This window comes from Cydia amplana, chromosome 6, assembly GCF_948474715.1.
Source record: "Cydia amplana chromosome 6, ilCydAmpl1.1, whole genome shotgun sequence".
Classification (NCBI taxonomy): domain Eukaryota; kingdom Metazoa; phylum Arthropoda; class Insecta; order Lepidoptera; family Tortricidae; genus Cydia; species Cydia amplana.
This window is the reverse complement of record NC_086074.1, coordinates 18837154-18860933: the sequence shown is the minus strand read 5'-3', so window position 1 is coordinate 18860933 and position 23780 is coordinate 18837154. Positions and strand designations below refer to the sequence as shown.

The 23780-nt window shown below is 36.7% G+C and overlaps 4 protein-coding genes and 1 non-coding gene across 5 annotated transcripts in view; 2 read left to right on the top strand and 3 right to left on the bottom strand.

Annotated features, from left to right (window-relative positions):
• LOC134649048 (rab5 GDP/GTP exchange factor) overlaps positions 1 to 23780 on the bottom strand; it is a 420463-nt gene that overhangs the window by 350930 nt on the left and 45753 nt on the right. The window lies entirely within an intron of this gene.
• On the top strand, positions 1141 to 1908 carry LOC134649285 (large ribosomal subunit protein bL21m). Its single transcript, XM_063504012.1, has 2 exons — positions 1141 to 1299; positions 1383 to 1908. Exons 1-2 carry the CDS (start codon positions 1242 to 1244, stop codon positions 1850 to 1852), a joined length of 528 nt encoding a protein of 175 aa, XP_063360082.1. The 5' UTR covers positions 1141 to 1241; the 3' UTR covers positions 1853 to 1908.
• On the bottom strand, positions 2602 to 5590 carry LOC134649036 (regulator of telomere elongation helicase 1 homolog). Its single transcript, XM_063503736.1, has one exon. It carries the CDS (start codon positions 5543 to 5545, stop codon positions 2630 to 2632), a length of 2916 nt encoding a protein of 971 aa, XP_063359806.1. The 5' UTR covers positions 5546 to 5590; the 3' UTR covers positions 2602 to 2629.
• On the top strand, positions 6911 to 7014 carry LOC134649303 (U6 spliceosomal RNA). Its single transcript, XR_010096952.1, has one exon. It is a non-coding gene; the product is annotated as a U6 spliceosomal RNA (small nuclear RNA).
• On the bottom strand, positions 13567 to 22577 carry LOC134649171 (caspase-7-like). The gene is made up of 8 exons (XM_063503887.1): positions 22458 to 22577; positions 21882 to 21996; positions 21729 to 21794; positions 20828 to 20920; positions 19377 to 19555; positions 18212 to 18432; positions 16906 to 17042; positions 13567 to 13854 (listed from the first exon to the last, which is right to left on the bottom strand). The coding sequence occupies exons 1-8, from the start codon at positions 22575 to 22577 to the stop codon at positions 13610 to 13612; spliced, it is 1176 nt and encodes a 391-aa protein (XP_063359957.1). The 3' UTR covers positions 13567 to 13609.

The following is a 23780-nucleotide window of genomic DNA, read 5'->3' as shown; positions in this document are numbered from 1 at the left end:
CCGTTACCGACTCAATAGGAGTCTTATTTTAGTTAAGAATCTTAGGTTTAGCTCGCGTCTAATATAGACCAATTAAATATAATACTTAAGTTAGCTTAGCTTATATGTACGTTGTACTTCTTAGTTTATTGGCACGATTGTTGTGCATTATTATTTTTTAACCTTTTTTTTTTTTTCTTTGGTTGAGGTGTTAGGTTAATTTATTGTTTTGTACTTTTACTACGAACTTAGCAAGTAACTTGGCACAATGACCATATGCCGCGATTATATTTTTTATAGTTTGAGCACTTTGGCTCTTTACATCCTTTTCTTTGAAGGGTTCCTTCAAGGCCGGGGGGATGTTGAGTTTCAAATTTGATATTTTTATTTAAGGTAGTTTTTTCCTATTATTTTAAATGTAGGTACTTGTGAAACGTTCTATACCCTTCCAAGCTACCTATCCTTTGCCAACGCGCACAAAGCCGTATTACCGTCTCGCTTCACGGCAGTTTCTATGAGACGCCATCTTGGCGAATCAGTTCCTGAATCGATGCGGACCTAAACGCATCTTCTAATTGAAATAAATCAAAATGTAATGTGAAATTAGCAAAAACTGTTACAAACGGAGTGAAAGTGGCACAGGTGTACTGACGCTGAAGTTTGGGAAAGGTTTTATAAAGTGCTGGCCAGCTGAAGAATCCTACAACGAGATCACCAGGTATGTGCGCAGGCATTTCTCCTAATCCTTAAATCTGGGCGTCAAACAAGTACTTTCTTATTTTAATTTCCTAACATACAGTCCACTTAAAATCCCTTCTGGTGTCTTGAGGGCTCCCATACATATTTCCCCGTGTATTTTTATTTCCGCATAAATATTGGTTTAAAGGCACTACCAACAAGATTTGGTTGACCCAGTATATAGTGTGTCAAAGGTCTGTTTGAATTCAAACATAGACAGAGAGAATCATACTATCTTTGTCTTACACTAGTACTAGCACCCAAAAGAAAAGGATGAGTATAGTTTTTTTTGTTCCTATTTACTGACAAGATTTGGTTGACCCATATATTAGTGAGTAATACCAATCGAACCAAATATACTTGTCATATTTCTGAACGAAGCCCCATGGTATAATAATTAGACCATGCGAAGCCCTAAAAATGTCAAGTGTCAAACGCTAATGCTATTTTAGGTTATGTTTTGCTGAAAATGTTCCTTCTTTAAAACATTAAATTGACCTGATTCACAAGGCTTTATTAAAAATATGGCTATGATTAGAGCAGGTTTGCAGAAACTTGCAACTGCTTTTACTGGCAGCCAAGGTAATGTATCCTTTTTATCACCACGATATTATCATATATCGTCGTAACTGTGTATCGAAGTTTAAAAGTACTTTTTGTTTCAGGAGGCATTTTATCAAGATTCGTGAGTAATTTAATACCCCGAGAGAACACCGCTGACACGCAGAAAGATGTCATAGCAACATGTAACAAACTTATAGAGCAGAAAGCCTCAAGGAACTTCGCTGTTGTTCATCTGCTGGGCAAACAGTGGCGTGTCACTGACGGGGACTTGCTCGTTGTCGAGGGTTACTGGCCACCGAATATCGGGGATAAGATAAAACTAGACAAAGTGTTACTTGCAGCTACTAAGGATTTCTCACTAATTGGGAGACCACTAGTACAGCCCGGCTTGGTCAATGTCACTGCTACAGTGATTTCTAAAGGCCTGTCGCACACTCGCGTGCATTTCAAGAAGAAAAGAAGGAAGCAGTACATGAGAATTAACTTCCAGCGGGCTGAACAGACAATGTTGAGGATCAACTCGGTTGAGATAGCTAATAAGATCAATGAATCCCCGAAGAATGTTTTTTAAATTAGTAGAGTTTAGTTCTTAGTTTAATGTAATATAGAAATATTGTAAACTAAAAAGTTGTATTTTTCTCTAATCCTATTGTGAATTGACTGTAGATAGAACAAAGAAATCCTTCGGGCTCAGCACGGTTCCATTTTTATCCACTATCACTATGCCCGTCACTTTCGCACTTACATACTTGTTAGAACGTGACAGGCATGGTGATAAATGATAAAAATGCGACCGTGCTACTAGGGCTAGTATTAATATAGGTTTACTGTTTAACTGAGGTGGTTGGTAAGAAGTGATTATGGCTAGCTATAGACTGGTTGGATATTTAGTAATAAGTTAAGTAAATCAAAATGTTGTTTTAGTCTCAAAACTTCTACTAGAAATTCACCATGCATCTTTACCAACAACCTGAGATCTGAGATATATTAGGTGGTAGACCTGATTAGATAGACAGATTTATCTAAGTAGTACAGATTCAATGCAACTTAGCACTATTATTGACTTTAATCCTAGGTGGAAAAAGCTCTTGAGTAGTTGACGGATCTTCTCTAGGGGGTAATTGCACAAAAGATCCCTATGGGTCAAAGTGTATCCGCAAGGGCCCCCGAAAACAATAAGATAAGACTTTAATCCTACACTGGCTGGCTTTCAGTCTGATTCGAGGGCGAAAATTCGACCTACCTAGGTCATATCTCTGAAAGCATTTTTGAGTTTTTATATGTCTCCCAGATATTATTAATAAAATAAGTAGACAAACATAGTTAAAATAATTTATTAAATTAAAAGTCAATTTGATAAATTCTCTAATTTCACATTATCACAATATTCCTGGAAACTACCTTTATGTTCCTCTTTTAAAAATCTCTTCATGCCTTTAAATAAATAAAACATTTTCCTATTCTCTAACAAACTAATTAAAACTGTTAAAAACTTGCTATAAATCCCTTCTTTCTTGTAGTTTGATATTGACGTCTGAAACTGCTTGTACTGGTCAGCTTGTAAAAGGGTTTTTATTTCTTTTACAAAGTCTATAAGGGATGTAGGTGGTTCTTTATCAACAAGGGCTACTTCACTACTACCCATTAAGTTCTCATCGAAACCGAATGGTTTAATTTTGAGTTTCTTTTTCTTAGGCGGTAAAATTGTTGCCTCCTGACTTTCAACATTCCTTTTATGAATAGTCACTAAAGGCTCTGCTTTAGTGCATGACTGATTGCTACTATCAATTGCACTGAAAAGATCCTTGGTCTGTTTAGGTTTGAACTCATTGACATAGGCAGATGATTGTGCGTTTTTGTAAAAATCCATCGCAAAGTCTGCATACACTTCATTTGAATTTGGGTATTGGCTGACTGACTTTTTAGGAGCTTTACTTACTATTCTAGTTTGAGTAGTTGGGAAAGAAACTCCAGTTACATTTCCTTGGTTAGCTCTGAAAGTATTCACTTCAGTAGGAACTAAAGGTTTCAATTTAGGAGAAGGCAAAGTTGACTCGGCAGTTTTAAAAAATCTGCAGATTTCACTTACAGTCTCTCCAAATTTATTGGAAACAGTTATGTGATTTCTAAGCCATGCTGACAACTGCCCTTTTAGCTTAGGGCTGTTAAATCTGCTGTCACAAAGTAAGATAGCACCATAATCATTTTGGTGGCGAATGACTCTGCCGATAGCTTGATTGACTGCTCTAGTGGCCTCCAAGGAGTACCATTCATCTCCAGACAAGAAGTCTTTATCAGTGGCCCTCAATTCTTCCAAATACTTTTTCTTTAAGACTATTCTTGGATCCTTAAGAGGAGGAAAAGGCAAACCAGTTATGATAACAGCTCTACCGTTCATGTCTGCAAAATCTAAGCCTTCAGACACCTTTCCTCGGCAAACAGCCATGAAACATGCCCCTCTAGTGCTAGGATCGCTAATTTTGCTATAAAAATCACTCATTATAGCATTAAAGGTGTCTTTCCTCTGTGGCTCCACATAGATTGGTTTTATGTTATTTATACCTGACCATATGCCTTCGGACTGCCACATTTCTTGACATTTGTTCATGATGGGGTAGGAAGGAAAGAACACCAAGAGACCATCAGGCACTACTCTGGTAAAGCTTAAAATCGTCCGCCCAAGGGAAGAAATATATTTTGGGTTGTCTCTGTTCTGATAATTTGAGTTTAGCTGTGTGGAGTCGGGCCCTTGTGGGATAATCTTGACACAGATCTGATTTGCTTTGATTATATGGGGATTCTCTAATTGTGTTCCAATTGGAATCCCAAGCTCTGATATTAAAGGTTTAAGTGGGGCCAAGGTGCCACTAGTTAGGATGATGCTTCTTACATTCTGCTCAAGTAACTGCTTCATACCAAAACCTGGGCTGAAACACCAGTAGCTTAGAACTCTTTCTGAGGATTTAGCTTTAGCTGTCTTCAAAGCTCCCCAGCTGTCTGTCTTTTTGTTGTTTTTCTTATCTTCAACTTGAACATGCACCTTGTAACACATCTTCACCCTTTCTTTGTGAGCGTGAGTTGTGCCACTGAAGACAACATTCAAAAGATCTGCTATCTTCTGAAGCCCAACCCCTTTCCGTTGAAAAGGAGATGCGCTCGCAGTTGATAGGTACTGTATTAGATTTTCAAGCAATGTTATGACTGCCATTTGATTGTGGTCTTTTATTTCAGCTTTTTCTAGTAGTTCAAATATAAACCCACCAGGATAAGTGGAACCCTCGTTGCCTACAGTGATTTCATCCATCGCTTTTTCAAAAGCTAGCATCATTTCTTTCATAACACAAAGATCATCACAAGTAAAGTCTTTAGGTTGATTGTTGTCCATGGTCGCATCGAGTTGTTCATCATTGGTATCACCAAATGACCTCATGACATAAGTAATCTCCTCAATACACAGGGCTATGTCAGTCGATCTAATCTGCAGTGAGGCAGACTCTTCACACATTTTCTCTACATTATGAGCTTCATCTAAAATAATTATATTGTTTGTCAGTTCGACACCATTCGCTTTCCTAGATTTTGGGTCTAACAAATAGTTATATGGCATGAATATAATATCAGCATCTTGCTTTAACTCTTTCGCTAAATAGTAGGGGCAGGCTTTTAATTTCTTTCCCACAGTAACCAAGTCTTCAATATCCAAAATATCATCCTTTACAGCTCTATCTTCTTTCTTTGTCTCAACATTGTTGTAGAAATGGCAAGTCCGAGATTTGACTCTCAACTGACACATATGAACTTTGTTCATGTTATTTGTTTCTTTAGAAACTTCCGGGTGGATACACATTTGATCTCTTGACCCTAAAACCGCCGCTTTAACATGTTTGTAACTAGATCTTTTTAATTCCTGCATTGCTTGCGTTAATTGTGAATGTGTGCGTGATGAGTATATAATTTTCGGCATACCCCAAGTCATATTATCTTTCTTCCCTGCTCCTTGTTTCAGCGAGTCTCGTAATGCTTCGTTGTGTTCAGAGAAGTTCCCAAGTTGTGCGTTCATTTGTAATTGGGCTTTCTTCACTAACAACCAAGCTAATGAGGAGCATAGTAAGCTCAACGTCTTACCAGTACCCGTTGGAGACTCCAAGAGTGCATTGGAGTTGTTTTGCAAGCTTTCAATAACTCTTTCCATGTAGGCCTTTTGCACATCGTAAGGCTCAAAAGGGAAACTCACTGGTATACCACATATCATTACGTCCGGCATAGTGATATATTTTCTAATTATTTAGTTAAAATAACGCTCATTTAACACATATAATACAAACATTAAATAATAAAACAACAGCAGACAAGGATGAGCGACTAAGGAGTAAGGATGTCTGACATTGACGTTGTCAATTTTTCGCGCCATAACAATTTCTTTTTTTTTTTATTTGTCCTTCTAGACAGGCTAAGACCATAGGCCGTACTGCAAAGAGTAGTATAATATATACTTGGTCAAGCAGATCTTGTCAGTAGAAAAAGGCGGCAAATTTGAAAAATGTAGGCGCGAAGGGATATCGTCCCATAGAAAATTTGAATTTCGCGCCTTTTTTTACTGACAAGATTTGGTTGACCAGCTATATATCTGAGACTGCCGTACTGACTCGTCTTCGGTAAGATTAAATTTCTTAAGTCGGTTTTAGAATACTTAAACCAAAAAAATAAAAACATCTTTTTAATTTAATAATTTATTATAAAATTAAACAACTGTACCAATATTCGGAACCTAAAGTAATATATTGAGAGTGGCAACACTGTAGTTAGTCGTATTGTCCTTTTCTAGCATATACGTCCATCTCTCTCCCACACCCCCACCACTTCAGGCAGTTGCGTTTGACAATTTTGACAGAAACAAACGCAAATTACCTCATTGGCTTGCTGTTTTTCCATCTGGAAGGTCGTGAAGCTAAACTGCTGGTGAGTTTTTGAATTTGTACCCCAGTTTAGCTGACTATATTGAAAAACAGTTTCTAACGGCTTTTGCCGTTCGAAATAAATATTTAAATTTAGTTGTCCGTTAAACTATCTAGCAAATAAAAATGATCCGGAATAGTGATGTGCAAGTGTTTTCAAAGGCTGCCTGCGCGCACCGTGGCTATGCCAATGAAAATACTAAAACACATGGTAGAAAACACATCGAGCTGGTAAAGCGTGCACGTGTCACCATTATAATTTAATTTTATTAAGTCTCTTCCGAGTCTTGTTAGTTTAAATTTTTGTGTGTGTATAATAACGGTTGAAATTATATAATACTTAAATGGTGATGTGTGGAGGTATACCCTTTCAAGTGATTTGTGTTTTCGAATACGAATGGATCGGATAGTTAATACGTGTTACGTAGAACCTACGTATTAAGGTAGAAGCTTATAGACGTGTAGGTTTTTTATCTGTCCAAGTATCTATCAGCAATTTATCTTTTTATCCCGTTCCGGGTTAATATAATATTGCAAAATTAATTTTTTGGTAATAAACTTGCTGATAAATAACGTGTACCCGAATAGGAGTCGACGATATTTCCGCTCTAAGGGACACAAGGTAACGAACAAACCTACATCGCAAACATTGCATTTATTTTTGTGGAAAGTGAGTACTTCGGCAGTACATAAACTTAAATCTGACTAGACATAGAGAGAGATTAGCATGGCTCTGCGCAAGAATGACATGCGAATTCGTGAAGTATTTCACTCTGTATCTATCAACTTATATCTCTCCAACTAGATCTTTGATTTATGTAGGTAGGTACCTACTTAAATATATAACTTAGCAGGTACTTACAGCTTTAAAGGTTAAGGAAAAGAACTCTTGCATGTAGGTGCTATATGTGCTTGTGTTATTTTGAATTTGAATAACTTGATTATTAATTCTATACGTAACTACATACAAGAGGGTCAATTCTTAAGCCTACTTACCTACCTACATAAATAGTACACTTAAATTAAACGTTTCAAATAAAATCGGAAGCCTGTGACATGGAAGGGCATTAACGATACGGGAATCTTTAGATTGATTCATTGACGAAGACGCATGGTTTGGTTCATATTGTCAAATTATATTAGTTAACTGTAGAGTTAAAGTTTAGTTTTGGCAAATCTGCGCGTCACCGTGAATGACACTTTCTAAAAGTGCCTGTTAAAGCCGGCGTAAAGCCTTTCACCTTGTCGAGCAAGGAACCCGTAACTTAGGGAATATTACCCATAAACTCAGGGTATTTGATTTGAATGATACTTATTCTTAAACTTACGTTTGTTATGGTTCCACCTGCTAAGGTGCGCCTAAGAGAATCTTTTATTCGTTCACAAACTAACGTCAAGTTATTTGTGATGAAACCAATATATTATGTACCTATCTAAACCTGCGCAAGGCTGCCATGTTTACACCTGCGTAAGGTGTGCCAAAAGAATCTTTGATTCGTTCACAAACTAACGTCAAGTTATTTGTGATGAAACCAATATATTATGTACCTATCTAAACCTGCGCAAGGCTGCCATGTTTACACCTGCGTAAGGTGTGCCAAAAGAATCTTTGATTCGTTCACAAACTGACGTCAAGTTATTGATGATGATATTATAACCTATGTAAGCCTGCGCAAGGCACGTCAGACATATTCACAGAAATATAAATGATATGGTCATAACACAGGCGTGCGAGTAGACCACAATCACAAAAATATTACAAAGATTAAGTTGTAAATATCTCTTTTTAGAGAAAGTAAAAATGGTTTAAAATAATGTTTTGGGTAAAAATCAGTCGAAATAGGCAAGGCTTCGTTTTTAGAGTTTTCATTTTTGTTTACCAATCTATTTCAAGGGTCCCGAACACCCTATTGGCTAAACCCGAAATTGGGCTAATTAACTGTGGTAAAAGTGAAAACTGCTTTCCATTTACATAACATTTCTAAAATTATAATAGGTAAAATAAAAACCTAAGATTCCAGGCCTATCTCGACTCATTTTTATTTTAAAGATGAAAAAATCTTTGCACCCTAATATAAAATTGTGGTCTGGAGACGCTAAGCCTCATAACTTGGGTGGCATAGATAATACTAAGAGATTTAGTCACCTAATTTCGACTATAAGCCCAGGCAGAATATTGATAATTAGAATAAGGAGTGGTCAATCCTCCAAGGTCCATACAATCTGTGGACTCTAATTAAATCAGGCTCGGTAAGCTCACGACACGACAGAGCTTACGATTCCATTCTGAAATAAGCTATGTTTACAATATATATTACCCATGGTGTGAAACAAACAGCCTGCTCAAGGTGTACAAAGGGTCCGTTTAACGGCCCTATAAACATCTACAAACCTTTGAAGTCTAGGCCTGCTACAATATGACAGACTAGAAATAAATACATATGATCCCAATGTAAGAGCAGCTCACAGTTGCATAAATTATATTTGGCTGGAGAGCACTTGTCTTTCAGTTAACATGTTTACGAGTACCTACCTATGTACACGACATGACCAAGGTTACCTACCTTTTTACATAATTATTATATCCCTGACTGCCATGGTATATTAGGAAAATTATCATGTGCTGGCGGTGCTGCACAAGCATGTTTGAAATAAAATATACAAAACTGGCCTAACGGGCGTTTATGAATTATGTACTTTACACCCTTGTGTCTGTATTGTGACCCTGGAAGTTTTAAACCACCTGTATCGTAAGTGCTCCTATGCACGGATTAAGTTTATAATAAACTACCCATGCCCTAACCTCAAGGGCAAGTGCTTCTATGCACGGACCAGATACTGTTATCACTTATTTCACTTATCATGACTTGTTTGATACTACACGTTTAATAAATTTAAGACCGTGGAATGTACCCACTACAAAAGGTTTTTAAAAATAGTGACTGAATGGTTTGCACGAATGGTTCTAGCACAGTTTCTGGGCGGTCACGTCTAGGGCATGACCCTCTAGTTCTCAATTTATACAAAATTATAGCATTGTGATACTGTTCGCTTTGCACAATAAAATAGGGGAACAGGAGCACGCCTTGCGAAAAGGCGAAGCTATTTTGAAACGCAAACCTTTCAAAAATAGATTGAAATATATAAATAATTATGTTTTTGTTGTGGAACATGTAATTGTACACCCAAACAAATGCAATCATTTATTATATGTTAGCAAAACTCTGCCAAAGTGTTAGTCTGTCTCTACAGTGTAACCTGAAGGCATGAATGCACATGAATCTCTTGAAACATGGTGGATTAACTAATTTACACCCCGTCTGTGTCTTGCTCCTACCAAATCCACAAGTTGAGGACCTCAACCTATCTAGGCACCCTTCTTGCTCGAGACCTGAAAAAATAATCTCATGCAGTCAAGTGTCGGAAAACCAGGTCCACACTCTTAGCACTACCGTGAATATATCTAAGAAGTCTGTATACTGCCTTCCAGGAGGCGGGATGTTAATAGACTAGCCTATATAGTAGGCCAGAGATATAGTATACAAAAGCACACTGGCCCAAATCCAGTAATATTATATGCACTTCAGAATACAAAATAATTGACTATTCTGCATATATTTGATATCAAAAAGTTACAATTACCTACCCTTAGGTCATAAGGAGGATAAATATACATAAATATCAAATATATTCGACAAAGTGTTGACCCTAGCATTGGATAAAATAGAGGTTCCTCTTAAACGGCATCTGCGCTGTTGGCTTTGGGCCCACGGGTGCCCGGCAAAAGGTCGGGGACCCCATGGTTCCGCACAGTTATTGCAAATAATGTAAAATCACAAAATAAACACAAATTTTCATTTTGGTTAAAAACACATATGCGATGAGCTAAGGTTTCGAATTAAGTACCTTATTCTTAATCTGGAAAGAGAAGACTGAATATTCAGAATTAAGCTATGTCTATGAATGGTTTACATAAATTAAGCCACTTTAGCGTTCAGAAACAATCAAGTTTATGTCTACTAGTAGGCACCAGATAAGGTAAACTACTCATACTGCATATATAGACAATAATAAGTACAATTAAGGTCACTTGATGATAGCTAAACATGAATATAAGCAGAATGAGCTGCACCTATACAAATATCATTGATAAAGCTCGGTGGCAATTCTACATTTACCATTTGAACGCCAAGAGCACCAAAAAGCGTCGTAACTAGTGCCCACATGAGTATTATGATATGGCTTAAGCTCTCAAAGTAACCTTCACAATTTTAAGTAAGGGTTGTTTAGGTCCATTAGCTCGCGTTCGCGTTAGTAAAGCGTACAAACGATTAAATGCATTTTATAGCTATAACCAAATAAATAGCTCACACTGGCTCACAGTCATTAAAAGAATTCAGTAAAATCATTAAAAGTATTCCCTATGACATTTTATTAAGTACCTACCCAATATTAACTTTGTGGGTAGTGATAGTGATATAACGAATATTTAAAATATTCGTCTACTTAATCCTGAGGGATTCTGGAAATAAGAAAGGTCTTGTCCTTGTTATATCCTGCAACTGCTTACCTTACTAGATAATTATTATCAAACTTGTCAATAATTGGGAGTTATAAATAAAAACTACTCGAGTACTTTATGATTTTTATCTTTTCATATTTTAATTACATCACTCCATATCACAGATGTTGTATGCTCCCTGAAGAGTAGACTGACTTATCTTCTTTTACATAGTCTCACATACATATAATTAAGTACTATAGCACCCTTGTGGTGACTCACTTATTTTCGTTGAAAATTTATAAGTACCTACATTAAATACGTATATAAAATGGAAAGTTAGTATCATAATATAATGGTATATAAAATTGTATGCTTTACTAAATACCTCTCTCCTCACATGTATTAAAATAAAGGGTGTACTACATAATTAATTAATTAATTAAACACTCCTAATATAATAATATTACATATACATAATATGTAAGTACATGTATAATCACATTGGCTTGGCGTCTTCCCACCACCAGGCGATAACAAACACGTCTCAATATATTACTTTAGGTTCCGAATATCGGTACAGTTGTTTAATGACAGCGTTTTACACAAAAATAAAACGCTAATTAAATAACTTACCATATTCGGAACCTAAAGTTTTAATCCTGCCTGGTGTAAATATGTATAATTTTGAGACAATGAGGTAATTTGCGTTTGTTTCTGTCAAAATTGTCAAACGCAACTGCCTGAAGTGGTGGGGGTGTGGGAGAGAGATGGACGTATATGCTAGAAAAGGACAATACGACTAACTACAGTGTTGCCACTCTCAATATATTACTTTAGGTTCCGAATATGGTAAGTTATTTAATTAGCGTTTTATTTTTGTGTAAAACGCTGTCATTAAGAAATATGTATACAATGCTCTATGAAAATATTTTCATAATTTTCTAATAAAAGTTACAACGGTTATATACTTGGTCAACCAGATCTTGACAGTAGAAAAAGGCGGCAAATTTGAAAATAGCAGGCGCGAAGGGATATCGTCCCATAGAAAATTTGAATTTCGCGCCTTTTTTTACTGACAAGATTTGGTTGACCAGCTATATATTATATCCTACGAGTATATTGGCATTTTATAAAACATTGTATAAAACAAGGTAACCGCAATAGTTTTTACGAAAGTGCCACCTGACCTTCCGGCATAATAGCAATAACAGACTACCGCATCGCACCAAGGTCACGGTGCAATGCGGTAGTCTGTTATGGATTTAAAGGCACAAACTAGGCCTTATTGGGATTAGACCGATTTCCTCAGAATGTTTTCCTTCACCGAAAAGCGACTGGTAAATTAAATAATAATATCATTTTACCTCCCAGCTCCGGTTTTGGAATGCCTTAATGCTAAAATTATGTTAGAATACTCATCGACTTTTATAAAATACAGTCAGATTAGATTACGTCCAAAATTACATTAAATAATTCAAATATTACATCCAAAATTACATTAAATAATTCAAATATTACGTCCAAAATTACATTTTCCAATTCATTTATATGATTTTTTTAAATTTAGTATCACATTTTAAAATTCATTGTCATTATTTAAAATAATATAAGTACAAAAATACGTGAGCAATGCAACAAATAGCTATTTGTTTCATAATAATATTAGGAATACAACACAACAATGATTTTAACACTTAGAGCGACTAGTATCACAGGACTAGTGTGTTATACAACGAAGGAACACAACACACACAGCCTTCACGATTAAGGCGGAATATAACGTTATTTTGAATGCTTAACTGAGGTAGTGTCAATTGTTGTTTTGTGTTATATCCTTATATCTATCTCCTTTGATATAAGATATACATATTTAACGGGTTGTGTTAAGAATATTTTCAACAGGTGACCCAGGTCAGAATTCTTTTCGTTGTCTCGTTTTTGTCCCCAAAAAATGTTACGGAGTGGAGCTTTTTGTGTGGGGTGAAATTTAGTATTAAAATTTTCTCACGTGAATTATAACCTACAGCTAGAAAAGCATGATGCAATAGCACTCGACTTTATTTTTATTTGATAAAAGACAAAAATACAAGCGTGACAGTGGTCAGAAACAAGACAACGAAAATACTTTTTCCCCACCCAACCGTAGGACGGTTGGCTTTTTTTTTGGACATGACATGAGTATTATGAAATTACTTCTTTGGTAAAGTTAGCCCAAATCGTTTTACAAACTTTAAATATGTAGTTTCAGTTACTTTAGCTAAGCAAGGCTAATCAGTCAGGTATTTTATTTAGTATATTTTTCTAACTTTACCATAATAATAATACCATAATATTTTTTATACTTCAGATACTAAAATTGCTTTGCTCGGAAAGCAATATCATTACGCGCGTGAGTTACAGACAGAGAAGAAGAGGCGAGTAATGTACGAAATTCTTCGTGCTTACAGTCCTTGCTTTATTGATGCTGACTGTAGTACGAAAGCAACATGACTGTGAAAGTATCTGAGATACAAAAAGTACTTTGGACAGCTTACCAACTAAATTCATTATCATGTATTTCTTAATACAAATGAGGTTTTCTTACATTAATAGCACAAAACTGGTCTTTAGAACTCTACTGCATGGATTTATGGTTCCCATTCGCCGGGATGCAGGTAAAGATGATTGTTGAAGCCCCAGCTCTCGACGATGGCGGCGTGGCAACGTCGCTCGAGAAGACTGGCCTTTTGAACTCTACTACACGGTTTTAGGGTTGCCATTCGCGTGTTCAACCAAGCCAGGATGCAGGTAAAGATGCTTGTTGAAGCCCCAGCTCTCGACGGTGGCGGCGTGGCAACGTCGCTTGAGAAGACCGGTCTTTTGAACTCTACTACAGGGTTTTAGGGTTGCCATTCGCGTCTTCAACCAAGCCAGGATGCAGGTAAAGATGCTTGTTGAAGCCCCAGCTCTCGACGGTGGTTGTGGTGGCGTGGCAACGTCGCTTGAGCGCCTCGTCGACCAGCTGGAAGAGCTCGACCACGTGGTGGTCGTGCGCGTGCGCGGCGAACACGGAGCATAGCGCTTGCTTGTACCAGGAGCCTTTGTTGGCACCCTCGTTGCGGGGTGAGACGAAACCTGAAATTTACCCAGTTTAGGGTTTTGAATTGAAATATTGAAAATGAAAAAAAAAAAATTATTGTATAAATTTAAACATACAGTAAATCACGACACTGTGTCCTGAGCTAGGAAACCCTGTGTTACAGGACCCAGTTTTAACTTTAAACCATTAATTCCATTATGAAAAAATGAAAAATGTTTGTTGGTTTTCGTACAAGTATTGTTACATTATGGAGTTACGTACGCATGTGAATCGTTATTCGAACTCGTTGTATTTTTGTTTGTGTTAACACATTCATTGCCACCCAGCCAAGTAAAACATCCGCACCAGGGTACAAAAATTTCGTCATATAAAGCTGTAGTAGGTACCACGACCCCGACTATCGGGTCGTCCGGCCTGGGAACGAAATTATAATATACCCGATAGTCGGGTTTTCGGCACTGAATGTGTTAATTGACCGAGCGTTAGCGAAAAGCGCTTTCGTATGTCCGGATGTTCTCCTTTGCATGTCGCATTTCTCAACCGATTCTAGAGAAATTTCGTGAGCAGATTCGATAGAACAGTTAGATCAAAATTTTGTGTGATATAATATTTGGACGACGCCTAAAGGGTTAAGCACTGTGACTCTTCATACTTACTCTTATGAAATTCTGGACCAAATTATAATTGTTTTGACATCTCTCTTTATTTATACAACTAATTCTAATTTATTTGTTAACTGTTGGTACTGTGTTATTTCTAAAGTCCGTCAACCAAATCTTGTCAGTAGTAAAAGGCGGCAAATTTGAAAAATCGCGGGTTAGCAACACTGTGTTCGAATAATTCCAAAATGCGTGTCATCTGTGTTTTATCTGTGGAATGTGGATCGTGAACGACAGCCGTCACCTTATTTGTTTTCATTTGGTTTTCATTCTGAATCGTTTCTGTTTCAAGAGATATTTCTGCTGTCACCATTAAATACCAATACATTAAATAAGAATAAGCAAAGCTAAGGGGCCTACAATGTACAATCATGCTCGTTGATGGTAAACATTACTAAAAATTGAGGTTATGACAAGTACATACTGGAAGAACTCTTTCGAACTTTTAAGATTATGTTAAGTTTTTTTGTTTTAGGGTTAAAAGGCATAAATAAAATTAAAACGTATGCCTAAATCTATCCAACAAGACCATAAATTGTGTCCTGGAAACCGTCCATAGGCCCACATGTCTAATATTTTCAGCAATCAGTTGTGACTATTTACAAAGATGCAATAATACCAAAGAATAATACTACAGAGTATTATGCTTGGTTGAAGTGACCCGGTAACATTGGTAACTTCATTATATTTTTTCAATTAATGACCTGAATTATAGTGTAAGCTAAAGTGACCCTTATCTTATTTACCTTTAAATTAAATAAACACCCAAATATCAGTTGTTTTATTTTTAATATGTAATCCTATTGTACAATATATACCAATCAAAAAAATTACACAGGTATGTCATATTCATCCAGAAGAGTACACTAATTTACATTAACAAGTGGCATATTATATTGTAAATAACAAATATATGCACTATCTAATTATCTGCATTTTGATATGATTTTATTTTAGTAAACATAGAAGACATACTTAGATAGGGAACAAAGAGAATATAAGCACTACGATAGGCAGTTGTTTTTGATATCTTCAAATTTGTTCATCATTTTGATTAACATTGTTTTAACATCGCTTTTAAATTGTCCGTCCATGTTTAAAAATTTTTCAATAAACCGCGAGTGACAATATGAATGAACGTACGCAGGGCGCGCTCAGCGGAAAAAAAAAATCTTTTGGTTCGATGTACATTGCTGCTATTCTTAGCGCAATACTGCTCTTTGAGTGTTGCCCTACTTTAGTTTGCTTTACATTACTACTGACAAGATTTGGTTGACGGACTATAGATTTCTTCTTTGTTTGTTTGTGGCACATCAATACTGGCTGCCCACAACCCGTCTACGTCAACGTGACACAACTAAACATCATAAACATGAATTAAACTGGATTGGGCATGAGTGGTGGGGATAACTGACAGAACGGGTAGACTTATGTATCTTTCAGTAGGAGTAGCAGCGAAAGCGCTATTATTGTTTGTCCTTGTCAGTCTCACATTTTGTTTTTATTCCCCACCATAAATTAGAATGGTGATTGGTCGAATTTATTTGTTGCCCACCATAACAAATAAATTCGATATGTTTTGTCCCTCACGGAGGCACGCGTAGACCACTTCTATAGGATGCTGCCTTCTATGCAACTAAACGACCCCGCAGCAAACATAAGGAAAAAGTGGTTTCAGTTAAATCTCACGGAAGCCTAAATCCTTATTTATTAATCCTATTGTAATAATATTTATATTATATTCGTTATAAATAATCTTTCATTATAAATACTCATCTCTTACTCCGTGTGTGTGGGCACTAAATGTTTTTTTCACCTCAGCAGCTCGAACAAGGGTACTTTGCTACTTAAAAACAGTGAGCAAAATCGCATTTTGCTCACTGAGTGAGACAAAATGAGCAAAATGCGATTTTGCTCACTGTTTTTAAGTAGCAAAGTACCCTTGTTCGAGCTGCTGAGGTGAAAACTTAATTGTTGGTATATCTTAAGAAAACATGAGTGAATAGGTAAGTGATGAAGAAGGAATACATTTAATAATAATTACATTTAATAATTGCAATAAATAATTACATTTTTCGGGTTCTCTAATATGTTCTCACTGCTGAGGTGAAAAGTTTTGTGAACTACACGAGATCAAAGTTATTTACATCTCGTGCGCTTTTGAGTCTCTTACTACGCTCAAGATTCTAAATTAGATTCACTCGCTACGCTATGTGAATCTAGTATACTTAGAATCTTTCGCTTACACGGGACTCAAAAGAAGCACTCGAAGAAATATCAAACTTTGATCTCTTGTTGTACAAATAACTACTGTTACTGTTTTTATTGTTGACTTTGTGGAATGATTAGAAATTTATATGATATTTTATTATTGTATTTGCATGGCTTTTGTCTATATTAGCAAATAAAGAACTGAATACTGAATACCTGGCAGCGTGGAGTGTGCGATGAGTATATCGGAGTAGTTGCGCGCGCGGCGGCGGGAGGCACGTGCCTCGGTGTCCTCGTCAAAATTGGAGACGTCTGTTATCACTCCCTCTAGCTCAGGCGGCAACTTCTTACCGCTGACAACAACGAAATAGTTATTTACCATACAAGTACGGAAAAGAGGAAATTCGAAAAGAGTGGCGATAAATTAAAACACGACCGAAGGGTGTTTTAAATCGACACGAGTTGCGAATTACCTATTCGCACGTGTATTGTACAACGTTTTACAGTACATATGGCCCTTTAAACTTTTGACATCGCACGAAAAGTGTTATTTTACGCACTAGTGCGGGAAAATAGGACCATATGTACCTACTGTAAATCTATTTTTCTACTCCAGCACTTAAATGTGTCAATTAAATGACTGACAGTGATATCTAAAGCAATGTCATTTGAATGCTTTGTCTATAGGCTCATAAGATGACTGCTAGCAGTCATCTTATGAGTATAATACAACTGCTTTATTTTTTTTAAAGATACAAGTTCCGATCATCTTGATTGAAAGAGGTATGTTTTCATTTACAATAATAACTCTTTTTTTTTTAAATAATAACTCAATTTTTTTTAAATAATAACTCTTTTTTTTAATAATAACTCTTTTTTTTAATAATAACTCTTTTTTTTTTTTTTTTTTTTTTTTTTTTTTTTTTTTTTTTTTTTTTTTTTTTTTTGCTGCAGCTGTCATAGAAAAAGTAATGTATGCAACAGCTCATAATTGGTTCTTAAAATTCTCGGGTCTTTTTTTACAAAACTCGACTACGTCTCGTTTTGTAACTTCGACCCTTGAATTTTAAGAACCCTTATTATATCACTGTTGCATAAACTACTATTGTAAACTGTGTAGGTTTACTGGTAATCATTTTGTGGTTTGCAGTGATATTATACGCAATCACAAACCACAAAATAATTACCAGTAAACCTACACAGTTTACAAATAGATTTACAGTAGGTACATATGGTCCTACGTGGAGTTACGAGTAGGTACGTAACTCTAGATTGGTTTTTATAGGTGTTCCAAAATTGACACGCTTAATTTGTACAAATTGTACGCGAGAAATGTGCACGTGCTAACGAACTCCCGCACACCGAAAGAGAAAAAGACAAGCTTATGGTCGAGTCTAAGAAAGATGAATGCGAAAATTAATCAACAAAACAGATTCATCGTATGTAATGAAATAAATATAGAAGTATTTATATTTATACATTCACTTATCAGTATGTTTTGTAAGAAAAAGATTGCACCCACCGGCACGCCTGAAATATGAACACCTTAGGTACCCCGTCCAGCGTCGGCTGGTTCTCACTGTTGAAAAGGTCGACGACCTCATGGGAAGAGACCAGCCCGCCGTCCGTGCAGCGGATCTCGGTGTCCCACATCCCGTCCCGGCCGTACCCGTGCGACGAAACCACGAAGAAAACACACTCGGAGCCTTCTAGCTTGAGGCCCTTTATTAAGTCCAATGTTTCCTGCGAAACAGTTCTTGATTGTAAAAGAAAACTTCGTGTTTCGAATTCGACAATTCAAGTGGGGTAATTGGGGACAGGAGGGATTAGGTACATTACAACATTAGACAAGGGAAATATTCCTTAATTATATTCGTATTTAGTCCTGGATAATTTAACAGTATAGTATATCTCGCTCGCCTGACCAAATCTACGCGAATTTAGAGCCGCCACTTAAAAGAAAAAATCACCAACTGTCACGAAGACACTTCATATTACATTATCGCGCCTTCACGCTCTTAATACTATAATCAGATTGGTTCAGGGAAATATATATGACGTTTCCAGAATGATAGGGCCATTGCCCTACCATCCCTTAAATATCCAGCACATCAGCTGTTTTAAGACCCCCGACATAGTCCGGTTTCACTAATGGGATCACTGACCATCAGTGGCTCTAGAATTTCTAAATATTAAATAGTTTCGTATGCATCATATTAAAGCCTGACCAGTAATATATGATCATTGCCAAGAGGGCGCTGTTATTCTCATCTCGTTGTCCCTAGCAATGTCTCTGAAGTTCCCCGGTCGGAAGCGTAGGGAGGAGGTAAAACATTGGTTAAATGGTAGTTACGCCTTACTTGTTTAGTCTTGTTTTCGTGTTGCGCGACCATGTTGAAGCCGATCTGCCTGAACAGATCCGTCACCATCTCGTTGTCGCCAGTTTGTCGCTAGCAATGTCTCTGAAGTTCCCCGGTCGGGAGCGTAGGGAGGAGGTAAAACATTGGTTAAATGGTAGTTACGCCTTACCTGTTTAGTCTTGTTTTCGTGTTACGCGACCATGTTGAAGCCGATCTGCCTGAACAGATCCGTCACCATCTCGTTGTCGCTAGCAATGCCTCTGAAGTTCCCCGGTCGGAAGCGTAGGGAGGAGGTAAAACATTGGTTAAATGGTAGTTACGCCTTACCTGTTTAGTCTTGTTTTCGTGTTGCGCGACCATGTTGAAGCCGATCTGCCTGAACAGATCCGTCACCATCTCGTTGTCGCTAGTAATGTCTCTGAAGTTCTCCCCGGTCGAGAACTCGGAGTAGCTGAACAAAACGAGCGCTCCTCGCTTCATGCCGCGAGTGCGGTACAGCTTTATAGCTGCAACAAAACAAATAAAATTTAATTAAAAAAAATGCAAGTAGGGCTCTTTTACAAGTCCAGAAATTCAAATGAAACTTTTACGTCTGTGTTTGGCCCTATGGTTGACTGCCCATTGGCAAAAACGGAACCCTTAAAATTTCGTCACGTCCATCTGTCTGTCCGTATGTCACAGCCATTTTACTCGGAAACTAGAAGATATTTGGAACGTAGGTGTATTTTGTGAGCCGCTACTTAGTTTAGATTTTAGTGTGATTTTAATGTAAATATATGTAGATGGTCAAACAAATCTTGTCAGTAGAAAAAGGCGCGAAATTCAAATTTTCTATGGGACGATATCGTCGATATCCCTTCGCGCATACATTTTTCAAATTTGCCGCCTTTTTCTAATGACAAGATCTGCTTGACCACCTTTTCAAAATTGCTTTATTAAGGTTAGATATGAGGATATTAGGTATAATTTGAGGTATATTTTACAAAAAATGTTGAACGGTTAACGGTATTGTATCTGGAGAGGCCGAAACTTGGTATGTTTTGAAAATTATTCTTATTATAATTTTAAAATAGATGACTGAAATGTAATGATGTGATTATTTTTAGAATCGTCTCAGAAAGCCCTTTCGTTGAATACCACACACGATAGGTTTCTAAACATTTTTTTTTATTCCATACAAAAAAAGGATATTTGTTATTTATTTATTGAAATAAACTTTACAGCGTTACAGCTAAGGGGCGCCAATGCGCTGTAAAATTAAGTAAGTAATAAATAATAATAGATAATAAAATTAATAAGATGACGATGACGTCATAACTCCTCTTTCTTTTTGTTGGTGCTTCGGGTCAAATTGATTCAAATGTCCTAAAGATCAATCGTACCGATTAACATACCTTTAACACCATTTGCAGCGTTTTTTGGCGAACCGCAGCGCTATTGTATGGCTTTTTGTATTGTATGAAGGTACGGATCCCTCCATTATGCGTAGCCCGACACACCGGCTGCGTGTGCGTGACGTGAACGTGCGCGCTAAAATGTTGGGAGCTGTACACGTCACGCAAGCGGTGTGATTTGTATATGTATATGTGTATGTGTAAATTGCTTGTTAAATTTTAATTTTATTTTATTTAAATTTAAAAATATGGACTGTTAATTGTCTGAATTTTTTTTTATTTGTATACTACAACGCGCACGTGCACGGCTACGCACACGCATCCGGTGTGCATATGCCTTAAACCTGCACGTTTATATTTTCTAGTATATCCTGATAGACATACCTTTTCCTAAATCATCCATGAACCTGGTGCTTTTAATGACCTGCAGGTTTCCAGGGGTTGCCAGTGGTGCAACAACCAACGGTGGGGGTGAAGCTACAAAAAATAAATATAATGATTAAATTATGTATACAAAAATAAATACATATAATGAAAAAAGGACCATGGGCAACTTTGTATGGAGCCTGGACCCAACGTCAACAGAAATGAGCGTAAGGTAATAGATAAGTATTTCTATGTACTTCATTTTTTTCTATGGGCACCAATCGGAATTCCATTGTAGAACTGAGATATTGGTATTTTAGCCAAAATGACGTCACCCTTATTACCTAGGCAATAAAGTCCAAGTAAGTAAATTAATTGCTGCAGGGTAGATGTTCGCGCACCGCCGGGCGAGCACACCGAATGATTTGCCGCGCTCGCCCGGCGGTGGACTCTATTGCCTAGGTAATAAGGGTGACGACATTTTGACTAAAATATCAAATTCTCAGTTCTGCATTGGAATTCCGCTTGGTGCCCATAGAACGAAATGAAGTACATAAAAATACCTATCTAATGACCTAACTCTCAACTTTGTTGGCTTTGGGGCAATTTTGACGCATAGTCCTTTGTAGCGCGACCGCTTCTTTCAGTTCTGGGCACAATGACGATCAGCACACATGTGTATTAAAAATATTAAAATAATTACAAAATGTAACCTTTTAAGGCACAATGTGTTGCAAATATTGCGAATTTTATGTGTTCAAACAACATCAATTACAATGATAATGGCGTACATTGAAGATATTTAATTTGTATAAAAATAGGAACTCAAGAAGACCTCATAATTGTTTAAAGTTATTGAACAAAAGTGTCACCGTTTGAGGAGTTTGCCATGTCCGGTATACCAATTTCAATAACTTACCTCCTTCTACATTATTATTATTTATAGACTCTTCATTTCTGTCGAGGACATCATTGTTATTGCCACCTAAAAAAATGCCAAAATATTATTTAGCTGACTTATGATTACATACTACAATATTTATTTTAACCAGTAAACAAACAAAATACTAACAAAGACTAAGGAGGCCACAAATGATCCCTGGCAGGCCAAGAAGCCCCTGCCCATATACCAACTCTCCAGGTGCAATCTCCCTTTGCACCAGCAGGCTTCGGTGTTCACTTACATCCTAATAACATAAATCAGCACAAGTTATATAATCATACTTGTTTATTCTAACACAAAAAATACTACTAAACAAGTTACTGTGAATTTGTACTTTCCTACATTTGCATGTCTGTAAAGTACAGTCAGCTGCCGAGATAACTGACCCCCCCCCCCCCTGCGTATAAATTTGTTTGCTCATCTCAAGACCACTGTATTATCAATATTATCACATCAGCTCCATGTTAGCATATTATTGCACCATCATCAGAATCATAAAAGTACACCAAATTTCATTTCGATCAGACATCAGGAAGTGGTTCACATTTCAAGTTACAATAATTATATTAATCAAACATATACATTTTACAAAAAAACAGACTGAAGCCAAGTAAAAGTGCGTAAAAACCAAAGAGAAATAAGTAAAAAATATGGTATCAACAGAACTCTGTAGAAGTAGTAGTGAAGTGAAAACAAAGCACTCACTTTATTAGGTTCCACGGCACTATCTTCCTTCTGACTCCTATTCTGGTTCACCTGCTCTTCTATTGAGCTTAAACATTCTTGTATTGCTGCTGCATTATATGCTCCATTCTCATACTCCATATCTGCAATTAAACTATACTAAAGGCAATCCAATTTGACGTAGAAATAATCTTCAAGGTTACATTTTCATATCAGTAAGTAAGTAACAAAACAAAAGTTGTCACTGCTGTGGACGGTACTTACAGCCTGTGTACATATAAGTAATGATTGTAATATACAGGTTAATGGAAAAGTAGTATATTTTAAAGCAGTTACTTAATAAAAAGTTCAATCAGAAAAATGGTCTTTATAGGCCTTAACTTTGTGTATGTCCATTTGAGATGAGAGACATGAATGTAATGCTGTGTATGACCCAGTTACCTACTCAAAATGAAGCTTGAATCTCAGTATCCATTTATTAGTACTTCAAAGAATGCAGCTGGTAACTAGCAATTTTTAAAAGTTAGTTGACCTAATTACTATAATTACATAGATTACAACTTATTGATACTGCTCAATGGTACTTCTACTATCACTATATGAAGGATTGAATAATATAATGTTTTTTAATATGAAGAACTAACAATGCTTCCAGGCTACTAATCCAGGCGCAGGCGCACCGCACATGACGCTAAACAAGTTTCGTGACGTCATTATGTTGGTATAATTATTAGTTTGTAGCTCTCTACATCATGATTATCCCATGCTTCTCACAATACTAAAGAAAAGTAATGCATGCCTATTAGGATCAAAAGCTTTTCGAGATCGGCTTCAAGAATCGAAAGCGAAGCAGAGAAACAGATGAATGATTTCATTATTAAGATAATCGCATTAACACTTATAACAGGCGTGTTCATAGGAAGATTCAACGCTAAAATGTTTTCTTAGCAGTGAGCTTAAAGATTTGAGTAATTTTTGTGTAAAAAAGAAATTCTAACTTTACTGATAAAGAAAATAAAGTTACGTACCTAGGTTAAGTGATTCGGCCATATTATGTGTAATATCAGTAATATGCACGATAGTTCACCCTTTTGAACTAAGAGGAATCGTCTAAAAAAGCGAACAACGGTATCCAAGGCACTCCCGCACCGATTCTTATAACGTGCACTGTTTCAGTAAATTTTAAATCTATTGTGTTACGGCCTGCGTATGCGCGCGCTTCCGCAACCAACCAGCTCAACCAGCTGATATTACTGACAATGACAATTCAGCTGAGAGTTGACAGCTGACCAATGTTGCTAGGATAATAATCTAGTTGACACTTTTTATTTTATCAACTGGAAA